Source organism: Plectropomus leopardus, chromosome 14, assembly GCF_026936395.1.
Source record: "Plectropomus leopardus strain MGB_pleo_1.0 chromosome 14, ASM2693639v1, whole genome shotgun sequence".
Lineage (NCBI taxonomy): Eukaryota > Metazoa > Chordata > Actinopteri > Perciformes > Serranidae > Plectropomus > Plectropomus leopardus.
Window position 1 is genome coordinate 31,679,014 of NC_142189.1, and position 27,688 is coordinate 31,706,701.

A 27,688-nucleotide genomic window follows, 5' to 3' on the forward strand; every position below is an offset into this window, starting at 1 on the left:
ATTTGTTCAAATCTGTAATGGAAACCTGCCTTATTGCCAGTTTCAGACCAACACAGCTGTCATTTTCACGGCCAGCACTCACGTTGTGTAAATAGCAAATGTACTCACACTCATCTGCATGCCCGCGGGCATGCAGGTCATATAATAAGCTGTGGCAGGCAGCTGTTTTCAGTAAAAAAAAAAAAAACTGTAAACAGGTCACTGTACTCTAACATTTAGCAGCTAAAGAGATAGATGTTTCTTTCAGGGAGCTGGTGGAGACCAAAAACAGAGTGAAAAGAGAATTAATGTTGGAGTTGCATTCACCCTCTGGGATGTTTCTGATGATACCTGATGAGTTACCAGGATTCTCACTCGACTGACCCACAGTATCAGAAAGTAGGACAAGGTACCCTGAGATATCCCATTCATGAGAATGGGATGGTTGGACACCCTGAAATATAATGCTTCTGGCAGCTTCCAGCTGCACATGCAACTTTCGCATCCATTAAAATATTTCATGATGTGATTTTCTATTGTAATGATTCAACTGTGGGGCGTCTGGTGGCTCAGTGGATAGAGCAGGCGCCCCATGCATGAAGGCAGTGTGCTTGCTGCAGCGGCCGTGGGTTCTGGCTTATGGCCCTTTGCTGCATGTTGTCCCCTCTTTCTCCCCCTTTCACCCTGTCCAATAAAGGCAAATTTTGATCTAAAACTTTTTGTTGAATTCTATCTTGAAATACATGACAGTCTTTTAATCTGACCATCAAAACATAACTCCAACAGTGAAATGCTCTTGGTCCAATGTGAGATGTATCATGTATTATATATCATCCAATTTAACACAGGAAATGTCACACATATGTCCTTCAGATTTTAAGAGGAATCCATTCATCCAGTCATTAGTGTGAGGCTGATAAAGCACAAAGTCTCCTTTTCTGTTCAACTGCTGAACATCTACTTTCCCACAGGCTGAACTGCAACAACAATAAAGTCTCGGGGCTATGTCTACAGCCTGAACCAGAGTGAATCAGGCCCCCTCTGCCCTTTCAGTAATTAGACCGATTTAATTGGGCCAGCTAGTCTTTCTCTCCTCAGATTCTCCATCTTATCTAAAGGCAGCGGCAGGGTTTTAGGGAATTAGCCCTCATTACTGAAAGGGCTTCATTATGATTTTGCCTTCTCTCTTTTTTTTTCTCATCCACACAATGTATGTGAGAAGACCTCCAAATTTGACATTAGAGATGATTTTAAATATAACCGTATACTTTGAGTCTATTTATTGTTTAAAAAAACCCTACAAACTGACACTTTTTAAATACTGTGTTCAGTTGAATGTCCACTATATTGACTATTATTATTGTAAATTTTGTGTTTGAATATTTAGGCTACATCTTCCTTTTCTCACCACCAAAACACAGATTTTCCTGGATGATTAAACAACAATTTGTTAAGGTCCTTTTTTTCTTATTGTGTACCAAGATTTCAAATTACTCCATTATAATCAAAAGTCCTACAATGTACATGTTTCTTAAGTGAAAGTATTCATGCACCTCTTGGTTTTCGGCTGATATGCTCATACCAACAGTATTTGCTGTTACAGCCCTCTTCGCCAAATTCACAAATTACACAGTAGAAATGCCTCTGACTGATATTTAGCACCTGAATAAACTTTTATTTATTTCCACTATTTTTGTGTGATCTGGATATATTATCAGGATTAGATAAGAAGTACTTGTTAAAGTAGGTATAAACGCTTGCCAAATACATAGCAACACAATGCAGAGATTTGATAACAGCAATGCTCAAATCAGCATCAACCTTACAATTGGGGCACATTCTGAACAACCCCCACCAGACATGTTTTATGACATAAAAATACTCTGATTGGAAGAGTAATTTCTGTCTGAGGTGATTTTTCTGCTAAAGAGATCACTTGCCCTTAAACTTCTTTAAACTGTGTCTACTTATTGGGGTCCTGCTGGTGCAAAAATGTTCAAATCAGTTGAAAATATTTTAGCCAACACAGGTTAGGACTGGTATTCTGAATTTTACCACCATTTTTGCATAAAATCAAACCAACTGAAGCTCATACACAGCATTGGACTAACAAAACAAGAACTTGACTCAACTTAACTCATCATATTCCCTTTAAATGTTGGACAAAATGTGTCTCTTCTTCATTGTAGCCCGTTCTTACTGTATTTGCACTGAGGTTTCTACATAACACTTTGTGTAAGTAGATTTAAGGTGAGCAAAAATTAACTTTCACCCTTTAGCGGATGAACATGAAAACAAACTCTGCACACTAAAGCTCAAACATCACAGCGAAGTGACAACAAGCAAAAACACAATTTGACTGCGGATGAATAAATCTTTTAACAGGTTAAAAGGTCTCAGACTCTTGCCATCTCAAGCTGCCTGTCAAAAACTACAGACGAGCCTTTCAAAGCAACCCTTACCAATACAGCAGACTCAGCAGACTTTTGAGAGAGTGCAAGATGAAGGTCACATGACCCATGAGGATATTGACAAGTACATCAGTAAGGTTAGCCGCTTTGGCAAAGCTGCCAAAAAGTGGCCTTCAATCATAACTTTCATCGTTTCAGTGAATATAGTGTTTTGTTTTATCACACTCTAGAAACCCAGGTGTCACGCAGTGACTTGTTGACCGGCACACACTCACCTTAAACTGAGCCCCAAGTCTCTCTAGCCATATGCATATTATATATGTGTGTGTGACTTTAACTATGCATGTTGGTATGTATCCATTATTTAACTGAAGCACTCCAGCCAGGTCTGGTGAACAAGAAATGCCAGTTTGCATTAGTTGGCGTTAAGTGCATCATGACCTCAGAGCCCAAAGAGTCCTCTGCAGGCAGTGAAATCTGACCCGGTGTGCTGCGTGGAAGAGAAGCATTTAAAGCTATTAAAAGCCAGATGAAATTGAACAACCCCAGTGTGGCTGATAAGTCTGTGTACTTAAGCTGCGTGTTAATTAGTAATCATAGTAAAATAAAAGGGACAAATTAGTGTGAAGCATATGGTGTCACTGTGGGTGAAACCTTCATCGTGACGTCAGTGTGTGCAAGAGTTTGACTGACAGCAGCTTGTTGGAGGCGGCAACATTAAGTGCGAACATAAACATGCTAAAATACTGGATAGACCCCAGGCTTAGCATGGTAATGTCTTAAAGGAATACTCCTAAAATATTCCAGGAATAATATGTCAGAAAAAAATGAACTTTGCTCCTCTGTGGAAAAGTCAGAGTAAAGGCAAAACATTGATGATAGCAACTTCATAAGCCACCCTGGCAGCATAATCCACTTCTTTGCTACTGATCTATATCTTAAGTTTTTTCAATTTTTCTTCAACGTACATAAATACACTACTTCATGCCATATGTCACAAAAAAATCATACTGCAAACTCTCATACATGAATGGGCTCGTAGTGAGTTCGTAAGTATGAGGTGGAAACCTGAGCAAATTAGCTTGTTTTCTTTCAAAAACATGGGAAGAAGGCAATGAACAACAAACAAGGAAATGGCCCAAAAATTAGCAAGGAATTAATAAAATGTTCAAAAAAAGAAAAGAGAGTAAAAAAACAAGGCAAATAAGATTTGGGAAAAGTACTTCAAAATTCTAATAATTCTGTAACATAATTCTAATATGAAATCATGATAATTATGAGAATGTTTCCCTAATATGTTTCTTTTTTCCCTAAACATTTTGACCAAGGAGTTTCCTTCTCACTTTTAAAAAATAATTTTCTTATTTTACTAATTTCTTGCAGTTTGTGGGACATTTCTTACCAAGTTGCTCATTACCTTTTGCCCCAGGTTTGTACTTTACTTGAGTTTATTTATTTTTGTCAATTTTCACTTTTACTCCACTACATTTCCTAAATAAAATGTGTACTTTTACTCCACTACAGTTTCCCTGAGCGCCTCACAATGATCACGTTTTGTTTGGGAAAGCCCAAAATCACACAGTGAGTACCGGGAAACATGGGAGACACAGAGAGTAATAATCCTCTCCTAATACTAGACTATAAGACCCCTTTTCCTCATCCTTTTTCTACCTGTCCATTATTCCTGACAGATGTGGTCCAGTTACAGTCTGGACTGTTAATGCTCATAGTCACTTTTTTTTTTTTTTTTTTTTTTGCAGAGTTCTTTGAAAACCACAGCAGATGAATAAACACATCAGGTTCAATAAAGTGCAGCATGACCTGCTGTCAATCACCAGAATTTGGTTTTCCCATTTGGGTCAATGATGACATCACTAAAGGGGGCGGCTGAGGCTCAGGAGGTAGAGTGAGTCATCCAATAATTGGAAGATCAGCGGTTCACTCCTCCAGTCTCTGTGTTGAAGTATCCTCAGGCAAGATTCTCAACCCCAAATAATCCTTTTGTAACCTCAGCCCCCAGTGTATGAATAAATGTGCGTATGAATGGGTGAATGTGGCATGTAGTGAAAAAGTGAGACTTTGAGTGCTGCATTTCCTATTTACCAAAACTGACCATTGAATTTGTCACCTGTCAGTCCATGTGACTACATGTTTACTCTTTCTCAGACACAACACAAAAATGGAGTAGAAATAAAATGCAGCAGTACAATATTTGTTTTCTACCACCTAAAACAAACTACAGGTGTAAAGAAAAGACAACGAATTTTTGGGAGATGAGGTAAAACTGCGTTACATAACACTTACAACTTTCTATCTCCAAGGTGCAGTTCTGCTCATCTAGTGGGTATCTGCGCAGGTCCATCATGCAGGCAGCTGTCGTGGTGATCCTGAAAGGCAAGGCGAGGCAATTTTAATTATTATTCTTTAGCACCTTATTATATACAAAGGTTTTTCAACATAATTTAGCAGCAAAATATAACAAAAATAAAAAGTGTTTTAAAAAAATGAAGACAAAAAAATGAGATGAATAAAAGTACAGACAAATTTAAAAGCCAATCAATAGAATAGTTAAAAGTACAATAAAAATGATAAATTAAAAGCTGTGGAAAAGAGAACAGTCTAGCTTGGTTTTAAAAATGGCTAAAGTTGGGGCATATGTCAGTTCCAAAGAGAGCTGATTTCAGCAGTGGGTTTCCAACACGCTTTTATCCCAAGTCGTCACATATTGACACCATTGTCAGTGGATGTCCATGTCTATATAATGAGCGCTAGGAATCCTCCTGCGTCGGTTGTTGATGTTTTGGGATAACACAGCCAATGTGGGGATGTCAACAAGCACATAATTAGGATGAGGTGACAAAAGCATGCTGTTATTTTTTGGTAACAAAAGCACATGGCAACCAACGTTGGTATGTACACAAAAGTGGGTGGTTAGGTAAAGGCTACAAAGGCATGGGTGGTTAGGTTTAGGAAAAAACCAGCATGATTTGGCTCTACATTCATGTGGGAGGTGAATACTGCGCTCCCAGGTGAAAGTCTGGGGTTTGTTGGGCCCATCCACTGCCCCCCTTGCCTGCCCCTTAAGGACTCCTGCACTCCTGATATTACATCATTACTGGCAGCATTTCAACCTGATGCCCTCCAGTATCATACAGCCATGACAGGTTCCGTCCAGCTGTGTTACACAATGACAGTCTCCCACTGTGTATCATACCACCACAAAAGGTAGTTTTTTGCGTTGGTATATTACATTGAAATTACTGACAAAAAGATATGTGACAATTTCGGAATGAGAACCACAATTTGAATAAACTCTGGGCACCACTAACTGACCGGTCCCTGCAGATTCAAGGGACCAAACCAACTTGTACTAATCAACCCTATCTGCAATATATTTTAGGCTCAGACCACTGTGTGATTTACAGAAAATATGGAGGGCCTTGAAGTCAATTCCATATTTAATTGGAAGCCAGTGCTAGGATCTGAGAATTGAAGAGATATGTTTTCTCTCTTTGGAGTTTGTCAGAATGCTAGCAGAATCATTTTGAATGAGTTTTAACTGCCTAATGGATGTACTGGGGAGGCCAGCAAGTAGTGCTTTACAGTAGTCCACCCTACAAGAATCAGTTATCTTTTATAAATCATGCTTAGATACAAAGTTTCAATATTTTGCTATGTTTAAGATGCCAGAAAGCCAGAGCAAATGATTTTGTTTCAGTTTTCATGTGGCCACTGGATGAGAGGTGAAATGTCTTCAAGAAATGCAAGAAAGTCCAATTGTCTACATTATAGCACTTACAATGACCAACGTCTTCATCAGTGATTACATCAAGGTTCTTGACATGAGTATTGGTTTTATTTCAGTCTAATCTATTTAAGTCTAATCTTATTCTGTTGCATGCAAATATTTACCTTTTCAAGGCACAGAAAATGCAAGCCTATAAAACCAAAGGCATTTGGTGTGAGTGCTAGATAGATCTGGTTGCATCTGCATAGCTAAGGTAAGTGACCTTGTAGTCTAGAATTTGACCAAAAGAAAGCGTGAACTATTGAACAGGAGGGGCCCAAGAACAGATCCTAGTGGGACTCCATACATCATGATGGTTATTTGAGATTCATAGTTGCCAATACTGACTACATATCTCCGAAAAGAAAAAGGTTTTAAGTCATATACTGATATCTGAGGAAAAATCCATCATGAGAATTAACACACGGTGCCTTTACTGTACTTAAATGACTACAAATCCTCAATTAGTATGGGCACACCTAGCCAATTCACTCCTCACTATAACACATCCAGAATGCATTTAATTCCCTAATGCCTGGGAAAAACAACTGTTTTTATAAAACAATGAACAATACAGCTTACCCCTCACACTCAGGTTGAATCCCACAACACACTTCCTACCTACTCCGTTCTCAATCACCCAAATCCTTGTACGTCACTGAACTATCTGTTTCTTTCCCATAATTGCCATTGCACTGACTGAAGTCACGACTGCAGCTCCCCTCCCTTTGAAAAGCCTCATGTTCAATCTTAATTACAACTATGAGTAATTAAGAATTAACACTAAAATCCAGGCAATTGGGTGAAACCCGCGACTTCCCCGCTTTGAAGTCTCACATCTGAAGGAGGAAACACTTCAGTTTGACAGTTTAGGAGAGAATTACTGATTGAGTCATCAAGTTTTTTAACATTTCTGAGCTTTGTTTATGAGAGCCACTAACACTCTCTCCACAAGAGTGAAAGAGGCTGTAGTGTGTTGGTCCTATTCATTTAGTGTGTAACAGCAGCAGGCCCTGGTTATAGCCTCATACGGCTGATTATGGGTTTGTTGTACAGCGAAAGGGCCAGTCATCAAAATCAATTGTTTAAAACACAAAACACAATTAAACCTCATCCCAGCAAACCACTAAAACCGTTTAGGCATATAATGCTGTAATGGGAAAATATATTTCACGGCTTATGGACAAGCAATTTTCTTGTTGACATGCAGTTACAATCATTCAAACTGTAAATCTGGCAGCACAGTGGATACACAGGACAAATGATCCCTGCATGCCTCATATCCTTTAGTGACAGGTATGCATACTATACTAAAATGAGGTCTGCAATGTATTAAGTTAGGAAGCATCAGAGCTCTTTAAGGCCTAAGATGAAGTAAAATGAATAATGAACATATTCATATTCTCAAAATCAATCAAGATCAAAATGCTTTAAGTTAAAATCAACACTTCCTACTGAAAAAGATGGACCTCTGAAATAGTGTACAGAAATTTAAATTCAATTGTTTAAATAAGTCTGCATAGGTGATACTTGAATTTTAATTTAAATCAATAAAAAAATAAACAGAATGTGAAGAAGTATCCATTTTGATGTTATGCCAAACACATCTATGTACTGTGTTGCGCAGGTATCACCTAAACTTAGCAAGATAACCAATTCATGTTTGTTTTTGTTTTTTTTTTTGTTTGTTTTTTTTACAATATATATGTTATTGCTAAATTCACTTCTGAGAACTTTTGAGGTAAGCAATGAACTGTGTACACTCTGAATACTGGCAGCTGTAAAAAAATTGCAAAAATGTGCTCCAGCACAGCTAGCCAGCCAGCCACACCTACAGCAACTTAGCTAGAAATGTCAAAATAATGCAAAAGAAAAAATGTAAAATCTGTCAAGAAAACGACTTGAAAGTTAGCAGTGGGAAGATTATTAGATATTATCCCAAAACAAGCAAAATGTCCATAAATCTAGATTTATAGTTCTTCTAATTCTATATTTAAAATTATGTTTCAGAATTATGTTACAGGATTATTCATTATATGTTAAGGTTATTTTCTTCTTCTTTTTTCTTTCTTTTTTTGTTGCTTATTTTATGTATTTTCTTGTAACTTCTTTCTAATTTACTGCAAATTTTGGGGGCCAATTCTTGTTTAGTCGGTCATTGCCTTCTTCTTACTGGTTTAAACAAGCTTCAGTGGATGCTTTTGTTTAGATTTGACTTAAGTACAGGTGGTTAGGAAATGTACTTAACATATATCTGTATCATCTGCTTCCCAATAAGCCATCTGTCCCGGGGTTAATTGTGGCAGTGGTTTGCATTTCTTTTACTAATGGCTGCTCAGAGCTCTGCAGAAACATTACACATTTTATTTTGAGCAAAAAGTTTTTTTCTTAACACATATTAGAAAGTAAATTGAAAATAAGTTTGCGTAAGCAAACCTTTACTGGTGAGAGAAAAGCAATGACAACTGTGACTTTTGAAGCCAAAAAAAATAATATATATATACTGATGCTCTCCTGGATCATCTCTTTTCACCCTGCTGAGTGGGTGTCCAGATAAATGCACATCTCCCTATACTCAGCTGTTACAGCGTCAGGACGTAAAAAGCCCCTCAAGACATAAATATTCATTATTTTTGTACCTTGTTTAATATTCTGGGGCTGTGGATCCATCTCCTGGACACACTGAACGCATTAGAAAGCACTAGATGAATTATAAAGCAGGTGCAGAGAGCGTTGACGGGCAGTAAAAATAGTGTGTGTCAGCTCTGTGACTTGTCAGGAAGGACTTCTAGGATGTTGCAATTCAACCGTTCCATAATGGCAAAAGTGACGTAGGCACAGATGTTTCCAGTTGCTTCTCCATCAGCGCTGCTATATTTTGCGTTAAATTTAGGCTGTTTTGTCTATTTTGGAAGTCTCTTGCTTTGTGGGTGGCTTTGGACAATGGTGGCATGTGGCCTTGTGTCACTGATCAAGATGAGAAAATCAACTCACTTGTCTGTAAACTCACCTCATCTGTGTATTGTACTTATTTAATGCCAAACCATGATGGTTTGTAACTAAACCTAACCATGTAGGCTTTGCACCTCACCTAAGAAAAGTGATACATTCTTTTCTCCCAATGCTAACAGGCATTTATTGTGCTGATAACAGCATTCTAAACATATTAGTCTGTGTAGCAGGCCCCTTCTATTCCATATCTATTATGCTGCCGACCACTGATAACACCCAATAAATTGAGTGATAACACTGAGTGCTTGATGGCTAGTTAGCTGGGCCATCATGGGCTTTCATTTCTTGAGCCAGTGGGTCAGCTGAGGTTGAGATGTTCTCATGCACTGTTTGTATATTCCTACAAAAAGTAATGCAACAAAATTCGTCCATTTTCCATGTCATCATAAATTAGTACCTCATTCATAACACATGTTCCATGTTTTTTTGGAAGGCTGCAATCTCACGATCCAGCCTATTCTCACTCTGTACTTGTCAAATATGTTTGCTCTGTCAGTGTCAGTGCTTTCAGTGTTACGAGAGTGACGCCAAAGCCATCTTCCACATCCACCTGGAACGTGGCTGGATGGTGTCAGATGACAAGGTACTTGGTCAGTATTGGTGATGTTGTTATTATAAGCCAGCGAATGGCACTTTCACATAAAATGCGCACAGGCGGCATCACTTGAGAATGCTGCCAGATGGAACTGGTCGTGTGTGCATGAAAGGCTGAAGGACAGCATAAGATAATGATGCCACTTTAACAATGTAATATAGGGAGCATGAGTGTGCTTGGAGTGTGAGTGTTAGGGGAGGTGGAGGGGTCTCACTTAAATTGACTTTCATGCGAGAGTCCAGAGTTCGCTTCCTGTGTTTTTATTTTCTACACCTTACCATGTGCCTCTTTTGCATAAACCTTACTATCTGTGATTTTGTTGCCTGATCCTAACTATTATGACAGTATGCGCTGGTCGCCATGTGCTGTTGTGTAAACACACGGACCATGCAGCAACATCCCACCATGTGCATTTGTTGACATCATGGTAACGGCATCCCGGAGCAAGAACAGCTGATGCATGAGGATACCTAAAATGTCGTAAATAGATGCAGAAGGTCACTAACAGAGCAGCACCATGTGACGAGTTTGGATGAAAACGTGTTGCACGACTAATGTGCTGACAGGAGTAGAGAAAGAACTGGTCTTTTAAGGAGGCTGGTAGAAGTGGTGGATGGGTCACAAAACCACACTCTTCCCCCTGGAGACAGGTGTTCAGAAGCATGTGAAGTCTGAGTAATTTAAAGGTACGTTGTCACTAAATTTCCTAATCCTTATCACAATAACTTTACGCTAATTACACAACTTGGACAACAAAGTAGTACTTGGACAACAAACGGAAACCAGAATGAAATCATTTTCAGCCGTTTCTGCTTACATATGCAGAAATCTGTTTATAGAGAGCACGTTACATAGGAGCAGCTAATGCTCGGTAAACTGTATCCCCCATTTCTTTGCAAATAATGAGCAATGTTAAATTTTATGTGTCTCTCGTCACTCAAAAATACTGCCACTTTGACAGTGGTTTTGGTGTAACATCGCAATGCTAAAAGCCACCATTTGCATAGATGGTGTCAGGTTAGAGCATGGTAGGACAGAACCAGTCACGCTGTTATTATACGCCAGCAGATGGCCAAACAGCACCTGCAATGTCCGCATGATTCAACGTGCTGTCACTTGAGAACACGACTGGACAGAATCTGTCACATCCGCATGAAACATGGCTGAACAGCATCAGATTGAAACTCTGCCACTAACAACCATATTTAATGAGTGTGAGGGTGCTAGGGCAGACTGTAGGGTAGGTTGATGGGTCAAACAAACCCTGGACTTTCATGCTGGAATCCAGTGTTTGCTTCCCATGTGAATGTGATCTTTTTCTACATTTTACCATGTGTCTCCTTCCCCTAATCCTAATCCTCTGTGGCCCATTTTGCCGAATCCTATCCATCTATGCCAGCATTTGCATTTGTTGACGTCCCCGCGTTGGTTGCCATGTGCCATTGTTGCCCAAACATAACTCATGCAGCATCATCCCACCATGTGCTTGTGTTGACATCACAGTAGCAGCATCCTGCAATGTCAACAGCAGACGCAGAGGATTACATAAAAAGTAACATGTAGATGCAGAGCAGCAATATGTGATGACTTGGGATGAGAACATGTTGCAAAAAAACATATATGCATAGATGCAAATGTATCACTTAAAATTTGTTCTTATGTTACATCATTTCATGAGATCATGGGACCACTTCTGACTCTTTATAAAGTGTGCATCAGCACAGGCCCAGCAGCACAGACCTAACTGTGGCTGCTCTGTCATCTTTTATCTCTGTAGCTATTGAGGACAGCCATCCTCCATCAGTCGCAGCCAAAAAAGGTCTGATGCTGCTGGCTCTGTGGAATACTGACTATAAACAAATAGACCATATGTGTCTTATGTGTTTTATGAGCCAAAGTAAGGTGTTGAGCTACTAACAACCAAAATGTGTATGTGCCAGTCAGTGGTGAGGTCATTTTGGCAAACCTAAATATAGCCCTTGTGTCGGCAGTGAGCACACTGGATGAATAATTGTGGGAGCCTGCAGGGGATAATGATTCTGCAGCATGCCAGTGTGAAAGAAATCTTCCCAGCTCCTTCACAAACTGTGAAAAGCTGAACCCAGAGTGGTGGAGGAAAGAGACATGTCCTCCTGCTGTCTGAAAATATGATTTCAGGGCAGAGAAGAGAAAGTAGTGCTGCTGATTAAACGCCATTATTATATAAAGTGAGAAGTATTACTGCATGTTATTGTATTAAGTGCCAGACTGTAGAGATCAGATAATTTGTATTTGATAATGTTATCAGACTGATAAAAGCCATAACCTAGATGTCATATGGACAATATCTGTTTCACAAGTTGAAATGTGCAGCGTCAATGGGCCGTGAACCTTCTATTTATTGGATTTTCTACCTTAAAGGTAGAGTGCAGAACTTTAACATATAAATGAAAGTCTGTTACATTCAAGCTCTTGCTGAACACATTCACACAATGCTGATTAAACCACTGGCCACCAGGGAAAACTCTCTGTGTTTCTCAGTATATCAGAGTTTTGGCGGCAACGTTTCTGTTCAGGCACACCAGAAGTGATATGTAACAGGGGGTGAGAGTGTTGACAGTTTGAAATAGAAAAAAATAATAAACTAGAGACCATCTTGTGATTGTATCAATCAAGCCGCATTACAGCAATCTGCAGCTTGTGGATGTTTTTTTAAATTCTACACCTTACCATGTGCCTCTTATGCCTAAATCTAACCAATGCCAATGACATCGGGTGCGTCCACATACAACACGCACAGGCGGCATCACTTGAGAATGACTCTGGAAGGAACTGGTCGCATGTGCATGAAACACTGATGGACAGTGTCAGGTTGCAGTGCTGCTGTTGACAATATAATATAAGGTGGGTCATGGTTAGCACTGTTTCCTCACAGCAAGAGGGTTGCTGGTTTGATACCGGGTTGGAACGGGGTTCGGTCCATGGGCGGGGGCCCTTCTGTGCAGAGTTTGCATGTTCTCCCTGTGCCTGCATGGGTTCTCTCCGGGGTCTCCGGCTTCCTCCCACAGTCCAAAGACATGCAGCTCAGGTTTATTGGTGACTCTAAATTGCCCTTAGGTTTGACTGTGAATGTGAAAGGTTGTCTGTCTATATGTGTCGGCCCTGTGATAGTCTGGCGACCTGTCCAGGGTGTACCCCGCCTTCCGCCTGATGACAGCCGAGATTGGCTCCAGCCCCCCGACAACCTTTGCGAGGACAGGCAGTTACGGACAATGAATCAATGAATGAATGTTTAGGCAGGTGGGTGTCTGGATTCTGGAGTTTGCTTCCAATTTGGATGCAAGTTTTCCTTTGTCCACACCTTATCATGTGCTTCTTCTGCCTAAGCCTAACCATCTGTGACTTCGTTGCCTCATCCTAACCATCATGATGGTCCCGTTGGTTGCCATGTGTTGTTGTGTAAACATAAGGACCACGCTGTGTCATCCCACCATGTGCATTTGTTGACATCACAGTAACAGCATCTCAGAGCGTGAACAGCTGACGCAGAAGGATACCTAGAATGCAGAAGGTCACTGGCAGAGTGGCACCATGTGATGAGTATGAGAACATGTTGGAAGAGAATGTTGTCAGGGCTGGAAAAAAAAAGATGTAAAATAGGGAGATGAGGAATAACTACAACAAAGCAGCAACTAGGATTGTGACAGAAGCTACAGAGTAGATGCTCCAGATAAAAAAGAAACTCAGAGGAAGGAGTCAAAAAAGGACAGCTCTCCTCGGGGGCTGGGGAGATGCGACAAGCTTACCTGCAGATATGTCATAAGCACACATTGATAGTATTTTGTAATAACTCTCACTACCTGAAGGGGGAGAAAGAAGATCAAAACTGTAGCTTTAAACTAAAACTGAACAATGAAAAACTGAGCCACTTTAATTTAACTTTTTTCAGTCTATGTTGTTTTTCTTCGTATAATTTTTATGTCGCCAGTCAAAACATGCCAGTGTCCGTCACAACAAAATGCCTCTTGTGTTCGGGTCTGTCTTCTCTCAGAAGTGAAGGCTTGCAGTAGAATGATGTTTGTTATAGTGTCGCAAAACCTCATGAAGTCAGTTTGTTTTGCTTCACAATCTCCCGCTAACCACAGAAGCAGCTTACATGAGTACTTTTTGTAACAACCTGGGTAATTTTGGGAACTGACAAATAACTTTTCTGTTATTTACTAAGACGAAAAAAACATAAACTAACATGACAGTAGCACAATTAAACTGTCCTTTACTGATGGATGCATTATATGATGGCATATGGGTGTGCCACGTCATGAGGTCTCAGGCGCAGATGCAGATAGATGCTGTTCCATCAAGCTGACAATATCACCATAAAAAGGATTGGCATTTTCATCACTATAATGTTTTCTCTCAATCTGGAAACAGCCTCCTCAGTGGAATGAAAATTCAAGGGCAGCATTAAAAAGAGGAGAAAGAAGAAGGGGAGGGGTTGGGTTAAATAAGCGAGATGGAAAGATCAAAAATTGAAGGAGATTTGGGCGAGGCAGAGGGGATATGTTGTGTGTGAACTGACTTAGGGAGGAATCAGGCACTGCTTATCATGTTTACCTTGGAGGAGACAGGGAATGATGAGGACAGCCCACAAGGCCTGTGTTCACTCAGCCATGAAGGCAGGGCCAGCCACTGTTGTTTTTGGACAAATCTAGCCACTGCTCTCTGTCCTTTTCAACATGCTCTTTCCTGTTTGGGCCTAAATGGAAAGCACTCCAGTTCTGTCCTGATATACTGCTTTATCTCCCTCTCTCTGTCATTGTGTCTCTCTCTTTGCGTGCATGTGTGTGTGTGTATGTGTGTGTGTGTGTGTGTCTTTGCCACCTGGGCATTTCATCTGCTGAAAACCAACTCTCAGCTGGAACATCCTGCAGGGTGATGCACCTGATGTGTGCAGACATGCAGCTCTTTCTAGGGTAAAACTAACATACACAGGGCTGGGTCAGCCAGGTACAGATCCACAGTCAATCAACTGGGAGGCTTCTGAAATCAGCAGTTTATCTCTTATGAGCCTGAAACTTGCCACTGCAATGATACTTAACCAACACTTTCTCCCAAGTCGTCACATGTTGTCGCTTTGCAGTGGACTTCCACATCTACATGTTATGCTCCAGATATCCTTCTATGTCTGCTGTTGAGGTTCTCGGATGATGCTTCTTTGATGCCAACAAAAGCTGCACACGTTTAGGCAACAAAAGCACATGGCAACCAATACCAGAATGTCAGCAAAAGCACATGCTGGCATGGATGGTTAGGATTAGGGGCATAAGGCACATGGTAAGGTGTAGAACCAACACATTACAGTTTGTTGGATTCATCTTCCACTCCTCCTGCCCACCCTGTAGGGACTGTTATACTTCGTATATTATGTCGTAACCAGCAGCGTTTCAACCTTGCACATGTGATAAGTTCCGTCTGGCTGCAATCTCAACTGATGCCAACTGTCCACATATGCTCCTGCAACAGGTGCCATCAAAGTGTTTATTGACATATAATAACACCAAAAATGATTCTATTCAAAGCAACCAAATGTATTGATGTTTTGACTGTTTATATTTTTTTATTTATATGTTTTCTGAGTGGGTTTCAGTATAGGTTTCTATAATTCTAGGAATTTGGTTGAATTTGGGCTTTGATGTCGGGATAATCTCTAATGCCAATCAAATGACATTGTCCTAACAACTGATTACTTTAATTTTTTGATGATTTCAAGTTGTGTTGTTAAGTAACCAAAATCCAATGACTTCCAAACATCTAATGCCAATGTTGTCTTAATGAAGAACATCTGTCATTTGCAAAATAACATTCCAACCAAAATTTAATGTGTGTCTGACATAAGAATCCAATGTCTTTGTAGCATCAAACTGAAGTCTGGTGCTAGCAGGGTACTAACAGCTGTTCTTCTGTTTCTGGATGGAATCAAAACAAGCACGACTGGTTGTCTCTGCTTTGTTTTATCTTGGCAGAAAGTCAAACCTCTCTCAGTTTCTCCATGTCACACCACTGGAAGGCTTGAGAGTCTTGAGTAATGGGGGAGACCCGGGCTGCTATTTGGAGGTTCACTTGTCAATGAATGGCAGCCTGTCACGCCTCTGGTGTTTGAGTCCCTGTGTGTGAATGGGAAGCTTCAGTGCAGACTGCATTGACAGGCCATGGTACTCAGAAATGAGCACAGGTTAGCTATAATGGTATACTATAAAAATGCGAAAACTGTTCAAAATCAAAGAGATAAGGCAACCGGCTGTCTTATTGAGTACATATACATTTCTGTAGACAAATGTATATAGTAGTATTGAAGCCTTTGAAATGATTCATGGAGAGTTGAAGAAAGCTAGCACTGGTTTCCCCAATAAACACTGTTTCGTGTCCTTGAGTCCTTGTTTCCCACTATCTCCACAAAGAACACAGCAAGTGCAAAGTTACCATGATCCACAGAGCCATAAGAGCCACATTCATGAGAAAACACAAAATTAAAGTAAATCAGAATGTTTTATAAGGCAATTTCAGGTTTGACTCCTATATTCACCCAACCGTTCCTCAAACAGTTCATATATCTTCCGAAATCTAAACTAACCGGTGGTGTGCCTACCTGGTTAGTTTGGCTTAAGGAGAGGTATCCTAGTTCGGCGTCAACACATATCATAACATAAAATTCTACCCATAAGACTCTAGTGCATGTGCTCTAAGGGCCTCCTAATGCAGACGATCCAGGTACTTTCATACAACGGAAAACAAGTGTTTTTGGCGTCAGGCACTACTGAGCAGCTATCATGGGAATGAACGGAGTGCGGAGTGCCTGCCTGGAAAGCTGTATCCATCCCACTTAATACATCCATGGTGTACACCTGAATGTTTCCACATGTTAACACGGCTTGGAGGCTGTCTGTCAGCAAAGCCAACAGAAAATAAACGTCAACACATTAACACCACAAAAGATTCAAATTTCACCACCTTAAAGTAGATAGCTCTTTGAAATACAGTGCTAAAGCTCACTGAGACAATGGAGCACCAAACTACTTCTTGCATTTCATGTCTTGACTAGTTACCAGTTAATGAGTGTCGGCCTATCAAAAGCAAAATTAAGCCTTAAAAACCTGGATCACTTTTCCTGCATTCAGACACCTTTACAAGTATTTCAACCTTTAAACATCAAGCAAATTAATTTGATTTCTTTCAAAAATATGTAAAAAAGGCAAAGAACATCTTAGCAAGAAATTACAAGATATTAGTTGATTTTTAGAAAAAAAAAAATATATATATATATATATATATATATATATATATATATATATATTAAAGCTAGGAAAAAATGTACAGAAAACTACACATTTATAATTATCATAATTATTTAGTTAAAATTATTTTCCAGCATTATTATTATTTCAAGTACTTTTTTCAGCTAATTTTGATGTTTTAAATAAAAAAAAAAAAATTCCCCCCTTTTTTTTCTTTGTTAATAGTTACCCAACCTATCTGGATGGAATCAAACATCAAAACAAGCAGGACTGGTTGTCTCCGCTCCGCTTGGCACAAAGTCAAACCTCTCTCAATTTCTCCATGTCACACCACTGGAAAGCTTGAGAGTCTTGAGTCATGGGGGAGACCTGGGCTGCTATTTGAAGGTTCACTTGTCAATAAATTCAAACGATATATTTAGAATTATTGCACTTGTTTTTGTTTATGTTTTTGTTTTTGTTTTTTTGTGTGTGCAAATTTTCAGGTATTTTTCTTGTACTTTTTACAAATTTTTTGCCAGTTTCTGGATGTTTCTTCATTGCTTTCCTTCCATTTTTTTTTTTAAAAAAGGGTTAACAGAAACTTACATCCCTACATGGTCACCTGGTTAAAATATAGATTTAAATGAAATATGTCCCAAAAACATAGAACAATAAAGTAAATTACTGTCTGCAGATCAGAGCAGAGAGCAGCCTCTGTACATTCGTCTGAGAGGTGATACCTGATATTGCTCTAAGTGTGTGGTAATAACTGAGAGCAACATAGACGACTAAATCTATATCTCCTCTGCCTGTAAAGTGAAGAAGACCCTGTACGCTAAATGCTACAGTATAACAGTCTCAGGGCTGTCCGTGTCTAACTGTAAATCAATACGGCGTGTGTCAGTTTGTGTCTCGGGGTGCTGTGGCAGGTGCTGTGTACGACAGGATTTACACTCATCGCAGTTCCTTCCTCTAAATGAAATGTTGCCATGATAGCCATGTTGGTTATGTTCCTGTGCTGGTCAACTGTAAAAGGGGCCTGCTGCTCAGCCACCTGCCACACCATCACCAAATCCTGTGCACCATGATGCTGCTGACCAACGCCAGCCAAAACCGTCAACACACTGCACATGTCAACCTAACATGCATACACACAAACGTAAATGATGATCAGGTGACAGGGACACACCTATGGAAAAACATACTGGTCACATGGGGTCATCTTTCAAAATGTACAGTGAACCAAAGCGATAAGATAAATTAGTTATGTGTGCATGTCCATAGTACAGTGATTACATTCTTTTGGGGTGCTTAAAAATACTTATCTTGTGCTGCGTTCAGACTCATTTAAAACTTTTAACTCTGAGCAACTTGGTTCAATTTTGCTCAGAACCATGGAAAAAAAAGGTTAGAGCAACGTGGTAAGAAGTGTTCCACAAATTCTAAGAAATAAGTAGCTTTACTTATTCCTAAAAAGCTAGGGGAAAAAGTCTTGGGAAAAAAAGCAAAGGAAAAAATATATTCATCATGATCATAATTAAATATTTAAAATAATTTAACAAAAATATTTTCTTTTCCCAGGTTTTTTTTGTTGACTTTTTCCTTCTATTTTTTAAATTTGTTTCAAAAAGAAAAAAAAAACAATAATGAACTTGGCTTGAAATGTCCTGCAAATTGCTCAGAATTTGTGAAAGGTTACAAGAAAATTTGCCATAAAAATGAGTGAGAACTATTAGAAAATTATCCTTATAGTCAATAAACTGTGCTGCACTCACAAACCAACAAAAACATCCAAACACACTGAGGGGGCACAGAATAAAAGAGAGGACACACACTAATTTTTACAATTGGGCCTAATGGGGATCTGCCTACTGAGAACTTCTTGTTAATACAAAACAGATTATAAATGTAATAAAAAAAAAACTTGTGTTAATGTGTTAAAGTGAAACCAGAGGGGAGCATAAAATAAGCCAATAACTTCAATGGTCAATGGCACTTTAAACACTGCAACTCATTATATTCTACAGCGATCTGAAATGTCAGAATCGGATGCTGATCCAGGACAGGCCTTGATGTTCGCCACAGCACCTTATTAAAATGTGCAGCATTGCCTCAGAGCTAAACAAAAAAAAAAAAAAAAAAACTCAGCTGAAAACTGTCAAGTCATCATTCCTCTCCTTCGGAAACACAGGATGCCTTTGAACTCCGAGGACTGAATTATTGACAGTGACCGGCCCACTGTTTCCTCAGTTAACTCCACGCAGCTCACTTCATTGGAGCGCTGCTCTGCTGCAGAGGGCACGGCCAAGTGTACACTGCACCAGGAGAGGCTTCATAAATGATTTACCAGCTGGTTCTCCCTCAGAGCTCCAGAGGAGACACACACAGAGCAACACTTAGTCCTCTGATGGAAGCCTTTGAGGAATGTTCTCCATGCTAATCAGCTGCTGCTAACAGGATTCTGCAGTGTTTCTGCATGCAAACATGGCCAAAAGTCATGTTCTAATAAAGAGTATTCACTGTTGAGAAAACAGGACTATAAAAACACCTACTCACAAATGCATGTGAGGAATAAAACTCTATTATTGCCACTCTCTGGAAAAGCCAATCAGCTTTAAATTGGGAAGTAACCATTTATGTAATCATTAATCCAGAGTTGTTAGTCAGTCTTATTGCTGGAAAGCCAGACATTTTTTTTCTTATTTACTGTTCATTACACAACACTTAGCTCCCAGTTTGCAGTGTGACTGGCTGACAGGCAATATAATGAGTGCCAATTTATCATGATATACTGGATCACTCCCTACTGCAGTGGTTCCCAAAGTGGGTGCTGCAGCACCTCGGGGTGCCCTGTGGATGGGCCACGAGATGTGCTCATTTACATTTTATTATTGTCTGTTCCACCACATTAAAAAAGGGAAACGGTTAGATTAACCCTTTCACTTCAGAGGAAATTGGCTTCTATTCTTTCAATAGCATGGGAGGAGCACAATGGACAACTTAAAAAAAATGGCCAAAAGAATTACCAAGAAATTAAAAAAAAATTAACAAGAAAATTACCTTAAGAAAGTGCTTAAAAAGCAAGACAAAACATTTTAAAATCTATTTTCTTTCCGTAACACACACACTCACACACACACACACACACACACACACACACACATATATACTGTATATATATATATATATATATATATATATATATATATGTTTTTTTTATAGTATACCTTTTTAGGACATTTTGATTTTTTTTATTATTATTTATTTACATACAACTTAATATATAATAATCTCCCCAGCTTTTTTAGGGGCATTTTTCTTTACATCTTTTACTTTTATTTTATTTTTCAATTTGCAGCCCTTTTCTTGCCAAGTTGCCCATTGCATTCCTCCCATGTGTTTAAAAGAAATCAAATCAATTTATTTTTACAGGTTTAAATGCTAGTAAAATGATTCTGAATACAACACATGAAAAAGGATGTCAGTTGTTAAAGTGTTAACTAAATTAACTACAGCTGTATTAAAAGTCCTGGTTGTGCACTTATGTTACAGAAAAAATAGTTAACATGACAGCTGCTATTTGCCTGTTGCCATAGTGACACAAAACACTTTTTGAAATACATTTCCCAGCAGCACAACAGTCAGAAATAGGGATGTGTTGCTGTAAATAGATCTACATAAAATGCTGATATACTGCAGATCTAAACACTATGAGATGGCCAAATCTGAGACAACCAATAGAACTGACACTTGGTTGGCGGTTTAATGCACACCAACATTTCTTGCTGATGATTTTTACGTTTTCTATTGGAAAACCAATGGGAGGCTTTTATTGTGCAGCAGGAATAAGAAATGCAATGGCACTTTAGTTTTTAATAGGCTGATGGCTTAAAATTGTACATAATAAACTTTATTTTTTGGTTTACTTCCTTTGGTCTCAGCTACAAAAGTTACGTAAATATAACAACATGCAGCATCATTCCACCATGTGCTTTTGTTGACATCATGGTAGTGGCATCCCAGAAAGTCAAAAGCAGACGTTAAAAGATACCTAGAGTGTAATATGTAAACGCAAAAGTCCACTGCAAAGCACGGACGAGTTGTCATATCCCCTTTCTCTCTCTCTCTCTCTCTCTCTCTCTCTCTCTCTCTTAAATGTTTCCTGTCAACTACATCCTTACCCAAAAAATCTTTAAAAAAACATAACTCGATTGACTTTTGATTTCACAGGGGACAAAGCAGTGTTTGACCTACTGACCTCCCATCCTGGCCACCCTACGCAGACTTCATCAAACTTTATATATTGGCAGTAGCTCTGAGCATCATAAAATGCTGCCGCCCAGCGCGTCTCCTACCACTGCTGAAGGGTACCAAAATGCATCAGTGTCTGACACAGAGGGCAAACTCAGTCGACTGCCATCAGTATTTGACAAGGTGGTAGTGGGATTGGGTTGCATACTTAATAGCCCTTTTAGATTACTGCAAGGAGGAATGTATATGGTAAAAAAGTGATTATGAAACTAACAATTGAGCAAATAAAAAAGTAGTTTGCTGTGCTTGACACCATTTTTGGCCACCAGCCAGCTTGTGCAGGCCCCAGTAGTGACCTTATTTTTTGTTGTTTACTGTTCTCATTTATGTAAATTAAAAGTATCAGTTCCACTTCTTTCATTGTTGTCCATTAACTGCTTACCAGTTAACGGACAACACCAAATAACACATAAAAATGCCATACTCATTCCTGCTTTTGCCCTTTCAGTGTTCTGAGGTCCCAGTTTGAATATACAAGAAACAACCTCATGACAAAAGTGAAGGGTGGAAGCAGCTCTCACCTGAGGCCATAGAGCACAGTCCCATCAGGGTGCAGTCGGATCATCCGGTTCTTTACCGTCACCCCGTGGACGAAGGACTTCTTGTCATTAATGAAGTAGGTGTCGGGGACCCACAGTTGGTCTGCTACCCGGTTATCCAGGGTGAGATTGAGAGGAATGCCGGTGTAGGAGAGGCGCTTGTCTCTCCAGGACTGCTGGAAGTACATGGTGATGGTGTAGTCCTGCAGGAATGACACGGCATGAGAGGGAGGTTAGCACATCAACTTGGACAGGCCAATTTCTTGAGTGCTGTTTGGTTTCTTCTGTCGCTGTGAGAACTGATTTGAGTTGTAGAGTTGGGTATTAGCCATTAAGTAACTTTTCAACCTCAGATGGTTACTTTCAACCTGGATTTTAGCCTCACCATAGTGCTGCAACTGCTATCATTTCAGTTTTTAATGATATTCATCGAGAAATTGATCTAGAAAAGATCTCAACCCTAGTCCCAGTTACTGTTGACTTTGACACCCCTGACCAGTACAATAGTGCTGGACAAACTGGAAGACTGGGTGGAACTTTTTGATAGAGACTGAAAGCGGTTCACATCCTATCTCCAGGACAGAAGCTATTTGGTCTCAAATCATCTAGAATGCATCTGAATGGACAATTTGGAATTGTGGAGTTCCCCTGGGCTCCACACTGGGGCTTTTTCTTGTTTAACAAAAATGATCTCACTGTTCCAGGAGGAGGCTGAACTCTGTAGAGATTCTTTCCATAAGACTTAGAATAACAATGTGAGCCTGTGAGTGAGGAAAAACAAGCTCCATTAGTGGACAAAAAATTGACAGTGCACTTTATCCCAGAGGGATTACTTTGCAACTTATTTTGCTGCTGTTTGCAGCATTGCTCTTTTTTTTAAACTAAATTAATTTCAAAAATTGGGGTCCAGGTTTAAAAATATCAGATAATATCAGATAATAATAATAATAATAATAATAATAATATATATATATATATATATGTGTGTGTGTGTGTGTGTGTGTGTGTTCATGTGATAACATTGTAAAAATGATCCTTGTGTACAATTATTCACAAAAACAACCAAAAAGGCTGTAGCATGCATGCCAGGCCAGTAGTTGACGGTGTAACTTTGTAATGACACACCATAGAAGAACACCATTTGCATGCGCCATGACGTCACGGTTCTCCCAGAATCTGCACGCTGCCAGATCACACGGTGACAGAGGGGGTTGCGTTTTCAGAAGATTTCATCCTGGAACCCGGTTTCAAAAGTTTGTGTTTTCAGGCCCCCAAAATGCTGTTGTGTTTCCAATGAAAGGCTAAACAGCAACAAAAGTTTAATATTTCAAGCAAGAATCGTTGCCGTGTAAACAGCCCCTAAATCTATTGTAAAGCTCAGTTCAGACCAAAGATTCACAACGAGAAGGAACTGTTTTAGACGATGCATAGATTAGTTGCAGCAGTGTGATCTGGACAGTCTCAGCTCGACACAAGCCGGATGATGGTTTCACCTGCAACTAAGCCTGTCAGATCCCCAGAAGCTAGTTTACAGCGCATCCTCTGTTTCAACAGTTGATCTGCTGGTAGCGAGCGGAGCTGGCCAAGTGAAAAGGATTTCATACAGTGTATTACCTTGCTGCAGGATAGTCATAACAGGCCTCCATTCCACTGAGGGCAGAAGTACAGAGTTTCTGCTATGGAGATGTTATACTCTCTTGTCCATTTGCATTGGGGTAAACTGGCAGGGTTTTAGAATGGTGCAGATAGGCGCATTGCAAGTAGTTGCAAGCTGCAATTTGTCCCAAATCTTTGGTCTGTATTGGACGTAAAGGCTGGAGAGGTCCTTTGAGGACACAGTCAGGCTTATGAGTGGTGTGGGACAGTAGATTTAGAGCAGTGCAACACAAGCATTAAGTAGAAAGACAACTATGTGTATGTTATTGTCATAGGGTACTCCTGCGAGACAGACACTGTTGAGTTGTGCACAATGATTCACAGTCTGGGCTGTCAGAGGGCAGAGTGCCGCATCTTTCCATGCAGTCTGTACCTTCTTTTCAAAAATAACTTGTTCCAGCCGCAGCGCAGACTGCTGAGGTGGATAATGTTGTGTAACGTCAGTTCTTATTAAGCAGCGGGAACAGTCACCGGCCTGCTCGCTCCAATTCTTTCCACTACTCCTGAGAGAGCTTGAGCTCCCTCCTTCACCTGCCCTTCAGTGGCTCCTGTCAACTCATCAGCCTGAACCCTTCAACTGTTCCTGCTGCAGCCCTGTGGTCAGCACATCCATCCTCTCCCAAACTCCACTGGAACCACAGAGTTAACACAACAATAAAGCATCCACTTTTTTGGGGTTGAAGAATCTGACAGCTGTCTCCTGCACCACATGCTCCATCACAGCACGCCCAATAATTCTTTATAATGACTTGTAAAATGTCAATACTGTACTGTCAGTACAAGTTTTACACTTGATAAACTCAACAAACATGACATTTAAAAATAGAAGCATTGATTTGCATCACCTGCAGCTGAACTGGATGGAAGCTTTATGTTCCTCATAGTAACCTGTAACACTCAATCTGGGTACTGGCTGTTTTGATGGATAGTATATATAAGGGGTGTAAAACAAAGCTACTATACTTTCTAATTTCACAAAAATATCAGTATGTCTATTCTATTTGAATAAGTGTACTGTAGTATAATGTATCCTTGGTTTATAATAAAACTGATCTCAGACAGACACCACAAAAACTAGCTTGCTTATTGTGTTGTGTTGTGTTGTGTTGTGTTTTGTTGTGTTGTGTTGTGTTGTGTTGTGTTTTGTTGTGTTGTGTTGTGTTGTGTTTTGTTGTATTGTTTTGTGTTGTGCATAGGAATGATGGACACAAGCTTGCATCTGTCTGTGTTGCCATTTAGAACAGAACCTGTTTTATATGCTGTAATGATCGTGATGTCCCTTTGTTTGAATCCTGTTGTGTCAGTCTCTTCTTTGCAGCCTGGCATCTTTGCCTCGTTTGCCTATTCTTTTCATGTAATTGTTTGTACCAGCCAAAATAAGCCAGTTGTTTCAGTTTTATTTAGAAATCAACACAAAACAAGTGAAAAATAAACAATCATTTTCCCTTTTGAATCGTTTCTGGATTTAATTTTTTGTCAAGTAACCAGAGGTGTCTAAGAACTCTCAGTCAGCCCAAGAGTGACCGACAAAACAGGATTCAAACAAAGAGACAAGGTGTACTGCTGCTTTGACAGTGCATTTGGTGCAACATAGCGCCAAAAGCCACCTTTCGCGTTCGCATTAAACACTACTGGAAGCATGAGGTGAAAACATGGTCAAAAAGAACTGTTATTGTTATGTGCTGCCAGACAGCTGGATGGCAGGATGGCACATGCTACATCCTCATGAAATGTGTCAGGACGGCATCAGGTTAAACCATAGGGTAATGGCGTAATAAGGAATGTGAGGGTGAAGGATGGGTCCAACAAACCCCAGAATATCATGCAGGAGTCTGGTGTTTAATTCAATTCAATTCAGAAACACTTTATTCATCCTCAAGGGGCAATTCGTAAGGCACGCAGAGCAGTAAGGTAAAAAAAACTATACATACGACAATGATATGTTTTGCTTCCTGTCTAAATGTGATTGTATTTTTCCACACCGTACCAATTGCCTCTTTCCCCTAATCCTAACCATCCATGCCAGCATGTGTATTTATTGACATCGTCGCCATGTGCTTGTGTTGTGTAAATATGGTCACTTGCACCATAATTCCACCATGTGCTTGTGTTGACATCACGAGAGAGGGACATTCCTGAAATGTCAACAGCGGATGAAGAAGGACACCAAAATTGTAATAAATAGACATGGAAGTCCACTGCAAAGCAGGAGCATGTGACAACTTGGGATGAGAACATGTTGAAAATGATTACATGTTGAATATTCTTCACATTCATCTTTATTGATATTGTTATGTCATAACTACTGCATGTAAGACCCAACTTAAATTAAAATGTATCTCGTAACTACATATTATTGCATCTAGATGTATTTATTCTTATTTAACTAGTTGAACTGTAGTTATATAGCAAAGCATGACGTCCTGTTTAATGGACAGATGATTAACTGGAATTTCCTTGCGAAATAAAATCAATACATAGATGTTACTTGATGTTACCAAATTTTATTTACCTGTGTAGGTCTCCTATTGCAGAAGGATTGGCAAGATATTCCTAAACTGTACAACATTTCTGGCATTAGGTCGGTCATGTTGGTTTTCAGAGATTTGTGTCAACAACTTGCCAGTGGGTGGCAGTGAATAGCACATGGCACTATGTGTCCGCTGTAGCAGTTTATATGCAGCTACAGCATCAAAATCCATGCATATACAAAAAAATAGCTCTAAAATAACTGTAGTGACCACAGTGCCTGGAAGGGTTACATGAAAACCTGGAAATTTGAAAAATTAAAAACAGTGTTTTATTTATTTACTTTTTTACATTGTAAAAAAAACAAGTGTTACAAAATTTGGTGGTTGTGGTTTGGATGCGAAAAACTACTGATCAAGGCAAAGTAAAATCTGTTGAGTAAGCTACAATAGGTAATTTGCTAAGACTGGGGAACCTTTGCTGCCATGGTTACAGGAAGAATGGCATGGTTAAAGTAAGGGAAAGATGGTGGTTATGGATAAAACAACCCAGCAGAGACTGCTGGTAAGAGATGGGAGGAAAACAATGGTTCTTGTATTTAAGTCAGATGCTTTGTTCACCTGTCAATACACCACATCTTCCTTGTTGTGAGGTTTTGTGGATCCATAACGTCACACTGCTTCTGCTTTTTCTCCTGACAAACAAGAGGCATGATTCATATGACAAAAGTCATTTTAGACTTAAACAAGCAACCAGCGTTATTGTTTTTCTGAGGAGGACATTATCTAGTGTACAGTACAAACTATGATTGACAGGTGATGCCAGGTACTGCAGTAGAAAAACCCTTAAAATAAGGGTTTAAACCAGGATTTTTAGGGGCTTTAACATGCTGAATTGTCTCTTTGTAGTGTTTTTGTTTTGCAGCTGTGTAAGCTGATGTGTGATGTATGAGCCTCAGGGAACATGTGTTTCTGCTGCTGTCCCTCGCTCTCACACTACATTTCAAAAATCACACTGTACAGTGTGTGAAATGCATTGTGTCAAAGCACATTAGGGTGGCCTGCATACATCCAGCATGATGGGAGGACCAACACTCTTACTTTCTCTTTCCAGGCATCCACGACTATACACTGTTCTTTGTTGCACCTTATGACAATATTATCACCTTGCTATATTAAATATATTATATAATCATGCTTAAGCACACACACACACACACACACACACACACACACACACACATATACTTTGATGAAATAAAGAAATGGATTTAAAGTTGTGGTGCAAAGCGACCACTGTCCATGTCTCAACAAACGCAATAGCTTTTATTCAGAGGGGACTCAGCAATGGTACTGGCTTCAATCCACAAAAAAAATAAAAATAACAAAGAACAAAACCTTAGCTTAGGATAAAGTTCTCTTTTTAGCAAGAAGGCCGAGGTGACACAGGGGTGGTTAACCCTTTGAGGCCTGGAAGAAGTGTTCCGCAAACTAGAAGAAATCAGTAGATTTAGAAAATTATTTTTAAGAAAGCTAGGGAAAAATGTGCAAAAAGCTATATTAATGATGAACTTAATGATACATTTTAAAATATGTATATTTACATATTTAGTATAAGTTTCTATAAGTATTTTACACATTTTTTAAAATTATTCTTAAGCACGTTTTTCTGTTTTT

At 39.5% G+C, this 27,688-nt stretch overlaps 1 protein-coding gene across 1 annotated transcript in view; it reads right to left on the bottom strand.

The window, feature by feature from the left end:
- Positions 1 to 27,688, bottom strand: part of gabrb1 (gamma-aminobutyric acid type A receptor subunit beta1) — a 78,452-nt gene that overhangs the window by 23,620 nt on the left and 27,144 nt on the right. Inside the window, exons 4-5 of the mRNA XM_042500743.2 lie at positions 21,870 to 22,090; positions 4,695 to 4,777 (exon numbers count right to left, since the gene is read on the bottom strand). Coding sequence (XP_042356677.1) covers positions 4,695 to 4,777; positions 21,870 to 22,090 — 304 coding nt within the window. The remainder of the gene's footprint in view (positions 1 to 4,694; positions 4,778 to 21,869; positions 22,091 to 27,688) is intronic.